At 34.3% G+C, this 6156-nt stretch overlaps 1 protein-coding gene across 1 annotated transcript; it reads left to right on the plus strand.

Annotated features, from left to right (window-relative positions):
• Positions 1-3636: 3636 nt before the first annotated feature.
• On the plus strand, positions 3637-4989 carry LOC131652166 (uncharacterized). Its single transcript, XM_058921954.1, has 5 exons — positions 3637-3795; positions 3894-3946; positions 4144-4356; positions 4442-4525; positions 4617-4989. Exons 1-5 carry the CDS (start codon positions 3748-3750, stop codon positions 4747-4749), a joined length of 531 nt encoding a protein of 176 aa, XP_058777937.1. The 5' UTR covers positions 3637-3747; the 3' UTR covers positions 4750-4989.
• Positions 4990-6156: the final 1167 nt, after the last annotated feature.

A 6156-nucleotide genomic window follows, 5' to 3' on the forward strand; every position in this document is an offset into this window, starting at 1 on the left:
ATTTATACCTCTCCCAGTCATAATCTAAATGCCACATGATCAACAATACCCAGTGAGCAAGGTGAGGTTACTGGGCCCTCCAAGGAATGCTTCATCTGTGTGAATTGATAGCTCCGTATTAGCTTGAGCCAGCACCTTCGTATCAACTAGAGTAGGAACCTCCGTATCAGCATGAAGAGAAACCTCCGTATCATCATGAGTTATTGAGACGATATCATTAACAACAACAACAACACCTGACTCAACATCATGATATATGGCCCGTCCAACTCCACCTCGTATATGCTGGAGAACACGGGGTGCATGAGACTACTTTACCCATCCTAGTATGCAATTGCTCCCCGTCATCTTCTCTACTTCCACTAGAGCATTTTGCAACTGATATATGTGCCTTGTTGCTCAATATAAGAACAATCTTGTAGTCTCTTTCTCTTGTCCTCACTATAGAATAAACCAAAAAATTAAAAAAAAATTGATCTACCTGAATTTTTAAAATATTTAGTATTTTACATGTGTTTTACCGATATTTTCGAATATAAATTTATGCATTTTTTATCAACAATTTAAAAACGACGGCAAAAACACATACAGATATACCACATTTTTCTAATTTTTTTAATATGCATGCATAATTTAAAATTTTATCAAATATCTCTAAATCTCCGTTAAAAATCCATAATTTTTTATCGGCGTATTAAATGTTTTGATAAAAATATATTTTTAATGAAATATCCGGTATAAATGAAAAATTGTTGATATATAAAAACAACAACCAAGTCTTATTCCACTAAATGAGGTCGACTACATGGTTCAACTTTTGCCATACTGTTCTATTCAGGATCATGCTTCTATCCAAATCGTTAATCTCAAAATCTTTCATAAATGTCGATATACATTCATAAAATTAATGAAAAACATCACTTGTTAATATCCAATATAAGCTTTAAAATAAGCGGTATAAATCTAAGTTTTTTAAAAATCTAAATACTAATATTGTCAATAAAAAAAGTTGTATTTTTTACCAATATATTATGATAAATTTGTTGGTAACATGAGGTCTATTTGAGGAAAATTTTATCCCATACTCCATCATTTATCCCTCTATCCTAATATTAATTTTTTTGACCAAATTGTCCTCATAAATAGTTTATGTTTTAAAAAATTTCACTGTTTCCTCACTCACGCTTTAGAACTTTTTCGATACACTTAAAATTTAGTGCATACTGGAATACTCTTAACAACTCTTTGGGTTTACAATTAACATACCAAGACAGATCAAGTGAGTTTTCTAGTTTTAGTTTTTTTACCAAAACGCTTAGGCCAACTCTTCCAATTTTCAAAATGATGAACCATAACACTTTGACCAACTCTTTCGGTTTGGCGAAGACTTCATCGGAACTCCTTCACAAAGTGTTCAGTTTTTTTTATTTTACACTCCATACCTATTTCTAAATGTGTTCGGTTTTGTTGATGTATTTTTTGTTATTTTGACAGTGGTGCGAACACGAGGCAATGACAATAGGATTCCAAATCGTGGTTTAGGACGGGGTGCTCCATCGATGTTGGAATGAGAGGAAGAACATATTGGTGCATCTGCACCACAACCAGTTGGCTTTCTAGGAGGGTTGTACGTTTCTTTTGGTAAAGTACGAGCATCATAATGCTTGACATTTATGGGTCGGTGAGGAATGTAAATGACATTTACTTAACATTGAATAATTTTTTAATTTTTAATTTTGTGTTTTATTATGTGTCTACTTTTATTTACTTTTAGGAGAGAGGGTTGAAGAAAGAATTGAAGGTTGTTAGACATAGGCTGAAGTTTACACATATGGTTCCTCATATTCTCATACTAGAGATGGAGGCTTGAGTGTCTAGGTATGATTTTTCTTCACTTCATAGAACCAGCTTGACAAAGATAGACATAAACCTGATATTCACATTTGTAGAGAGATGGCATTTAGAGACATCTTCATTTCACATGCCATTTTGTGAGATGAGTATTACTCTGGATGATGTCTCTTGTCTTTTTCACCAGTCCATGAGGGGCGTATACTGGAGCCCCGAACATGTCATTGAAGAAGTTGTTGTTGAACTTGATGTTGACTACTTAGAAGTGTCACAGAGTGATGTAGTATGACAGGTTTGTAACTGCAAGGGTGCTTATTATAAGTTTGAGTGGTTATACGACTTATTCAAAGTTCATCAAACTAGTTCTGGATGGGACAATGCGACCATAGCGTATATGCTGATGTTGGTGGGTTCCATCATTTTTGCCGACAAGACTTTTACGCATGTTGAGGCACGATATTTATTATTATTTACGGACTTGAAAAGATGTGAGGGTTACAGTTGGGGAGAAGTTGCGTTGGTTACCCTCTACAGATATCTTGGAGATGCATCCATGTTCAGTTGCAAGCAGCTCAGTGAATATCCTGAAGGTGGATGAGTTGAGACCTATTTTGGACGAGTTGAGACCTATTTTGAATGAGTTGACACCTATTGACATCGTATGACGCCCGTTCGAGGATTATAGAGTATCGCAACAATTTGACAAGATATGTATGTATAAAGGTGTCTGAAGTAGGGTGACATGTTTTTCATACTTGCCTGACAAATGTATACGTCAGTTTGGATACAAGAAGTATGTTCCACCCCACCTCATAATTATATGATGGTTGATGATATTGATGTTGACTGGATTGGTTACTATTAGGAAAACCATGGTTATGAACTCCACATTTTACATCAACCTTCCATCCAAACCCATCTTTTGCTGGAGTTGACCTAATTTTGAATGGACATTCACATTTCTTTGTCGCACTTTGTGTTCCACTATATGTATCCTTGTATTTTCAACCTTTATCACAACCAAATATTACTTTGTTGCTTCTCCATCTCTTGTTTGTTTTGGTGTCTGAACGAGTGATAATAATAGTTACTTTATTTCTAATTCAAACCTCTTTAATCCATCTTATCACTTTTCTCGTGTATCGAACCTTTAAACAATTGAGAATGCATCAGAGGTATTTACACATACTTGGTTTTTATCGCATATTCGTAGAGAAATTTCCATACCTGGCATAAAAAGTGTAAAAATAATATTAAAAAATGTAAATCGGATATCTAGAGAAAAGTGTTCCGATATACAAAAAATATAAACCGAATGACTTGCCGAAAAAGTTTTGGTACACAAACATAAAAACCGGAAGGCATTTGTTGAGTATTCCGGTCCATTAAAAATTTTCATCCAAAACCATAACTTTTTTTGCAAGTATTCTGATAGTCATTATCTACAAAACCGAATATCTTATTGATAGTGTTCCGACTTAGAAAAAATATATATCAGAAATTATTTCAAATATTTTCTGATACAAATGCTTAGCAGTGCAATTTTAGAAAAACTGAAATAAATAATGAAAAATAAAATAGTAAATTAATTAAAAACATACCAGGTAAAATTGATATATTTTAAAATTTGTAGGGGTATGGGAATAAATGTAGGAGTATAAGATAAAGCTTTCCTAATTGAGAGGTGCAAAAGAACTCTTTAGGTCAGGTAGCCTTTTTAATTTGGGCTTTTACCCAACACTTTCAATCCAGTTTCAACAAAAAAAATACACACGTAACTACGGCAAAAAAAACAAAACCCGTTCCATGTTGCTTAAACCCTAATTTCACTCTCTCCACTGATTCAATTTCGAAGAAGAAAACTTGAAAGTAAGAGAGACACTCACAATCGCATCAATGTCAGACAACGATTCCGACGCCCCTGAGGAATTCACAGCCGAACAGGTTTCTTTCCTTTATTTTCAATGCCTCAAATCGAATTTACAGTTTTTCATTTGTTTTGTGATTAGTATGAACACTGAATCTAAGAATGCGTATTGCAGGGTATTCAACTTGACGAAGAGATTCGAAAGATTAAAAGAGAAAACACAATTAGGTATTCCTGAAAAATTCACGTGTTTACTTAGTTTTGAACTTCTATGTGTTAATTTAAGCTGTTGGAAGTTAATTGAAAGAAAAAAAAATTAAGTAAACTTTTCAGCATCTTCTGTATTGTGTTTTGTTGCAATATGAGTAACCAGATTGCAATCCTAGGCTAAGATATTTATGTTTTATTTGACTTTTGTGTGGCAGGGTTAATACGGAAGAGAAAGAACGCCGCAGGAAATGGGCTCAAAAGTTAACACCTAAACCATCCAAAGCTGCTAAAAAATCTGTATCAATAACTGAACCCGAGAATGAACCAAACGACGATGCAGGAGTTCTGCCCGAAAGCATTGTCCAACGAAACAAAGCCGTAGGATTTCTTCCCAAAAACATTGTTGAAATGCTGGCTGCCCGCGAGAAGTAATGAGTGGCCTCTCTTTTTCTCTTATCTAATTATTATGCATGATTCTTTCAACAAATCTCTAAGGCTACAATTTGTTTGCAGACTTGTTTCCTTAACTGACACTAATAAGGAGGGAGATGAAATAAAGCCTACAACTTCAAAGAAGAGAAAATCCAAGGATTCGGGGTTAGGGATTTCAGCCTTTGTATTTCTATGATTGTGCTTTTAAATGTTGCTTTTTATCCTATATTTTATATATTTCCATTGTGATTTGCAGTTTTGAACCTCGTATATTGAGCGAGTTAGGTCCTCCTCCTTGCTTAAAGAGTGCCTTAGATTTCTTGAAAGAAAGAAAAATGGCAGTTCCGAGATCGTCTGCTGTTTTGAAGAATTCCAACTGCCAGAAATGAGGATTTTTATGTCCTTATAAATTTATAGATTATTTTGGCCAAGGTGAGGTGCTAATGTTGCAAAATTTATGTTTAACCTGTCAGCTTTGCTGCTTCTGTCGGTCTACTGGACTGAATATTGTAAGATGTCATCAATGTTAGTTGGAGTTAATTATGCTCAAGTTTTATGTACAACAAGTAGATTAAACTTGGACAATTTAGTTATATTGTTATCATTAAGTTATTTGGTGGTTTTCTTAATGATTCTGAAAAAAACTGTAAACAACAAATAATTTGAAACGGAAGGTTCAACCTTATAAGCAGTGATAGTTGATACATAGTGCGATTTTTAGTATTGCCATATTGAATATATAAATGGAAAACAACGTTAGAAGCCATTCAGCAATACATTCATAGGCATATTGCTCATATCATAAAGCAGTGCTGGTTGCTTGCTTATATTTAAGGTGAAGAAAAAACATCATCTTGTTGTAGCCACTTTTGTTCTTGGGTTGAAGTTGAGCAGACCCGGAGACCTTCAAAAGCACTTTTGATTCTGTTTATGGACTTGTGATGGCGAAGGCGTCGGAGGACTACTTCTTTGTCTAGGGTTTGAGATGTGGATTTGGACGATTTCAAGTGGAGCTCGCTTGAGACAGCATTAACTGTTGCAAAGTTCTTGTCTTCCTGGTGATCAAGGCTAACCTTCTCAGTTCCTGATTCAGCTCTGGAAATCATGAAAGCCATTATTTGTTCTCTGTTTTTGTTTGAGTTGGAATGTTGATAAACTTGGGAGTGGTGAAATTGAAAGTGGCAGAGGCGAGTGGGAGTTTTCAAACATATAGGGATATGACAAAGCTTTTATAGTTTAATAATTTAGTGAAAAATGTGAGGCCAGTTGTTTTTCTTTTATAGGATATATATAGGAGCCTGTTGTTTTTCTTAAACAAAGGCTAGAAACACTAGTAACGTGAAACGGACAAAAAGTACTTAGGCGTGGCAACTGCAAAAAGGACCAATAAGATTTATGGTATTACCATGAAAACCACCAAACAGATTCCGCTGGCTGTGTCTAGTGGGATGTCAAATAATTTGAGATTTGTCTTTTTTTCATAAAACTCATTTTAGATTGTTTAATGTATTCATTATCTCATTACAAAAATACTCAACTTTGTTTTACACATGCTCCTAAAATAAGATATTTTTTTGCTCTTGTGAAGAGCTTTTTAAAAAAGATAATAAATTTGTTGTTATAAACTAATTTAACTACTTTTCTTATTGCTGTAAATTAAAAAATGAGTCTACTTTTAAGGGAGCAAAGTACTTTCTAATTATGAATCATAGAATGTGGCGATGTCTAATTACTAATTTGGGTCTTGCAAACTCTTGGGGTTGACTTAGTGGTACGAGTTCGCTTCGCGTTAAACT

Source organism: Vicia villosa, linkage group LG2, assembly GCF_029867415.1.
Source record: "Vicia villosa cultivar HV-30 ecotype Madison, WI linkage group LG2, Vvil1.0, whole genome shotgun sequence".
NCBI classification, from domain to species: Eukaryota; Viridiplantae; Streptophyta; class Magnoliopsida; order Fabales; family Fabaceae; genus Vicia; species Vicia villosa.

Coding starts and splice junctions, on each gene's coding strand:
- LOC131652166 (XM_058921954.1), top strand. CDS start 3,748: ATGTCAGACAACGATTCCGACGCCCCTGAGGAATTCACAGCCGAACAG. Junction 4,357..4,441: donor ATGCTGGCTGCCCGCGAGAA/GTAATGAGTGGC, acceptor ATTTGTTTGCAG/ACTTGTTTCCTTAACTGACA. Junction 4,526..4,616: donor AGAAAATCCAAGGATTCGGG/GTTAGGGATTTC, acceptor TGTGATTTGCAG/TTTTGAACCTCGTATATTGA.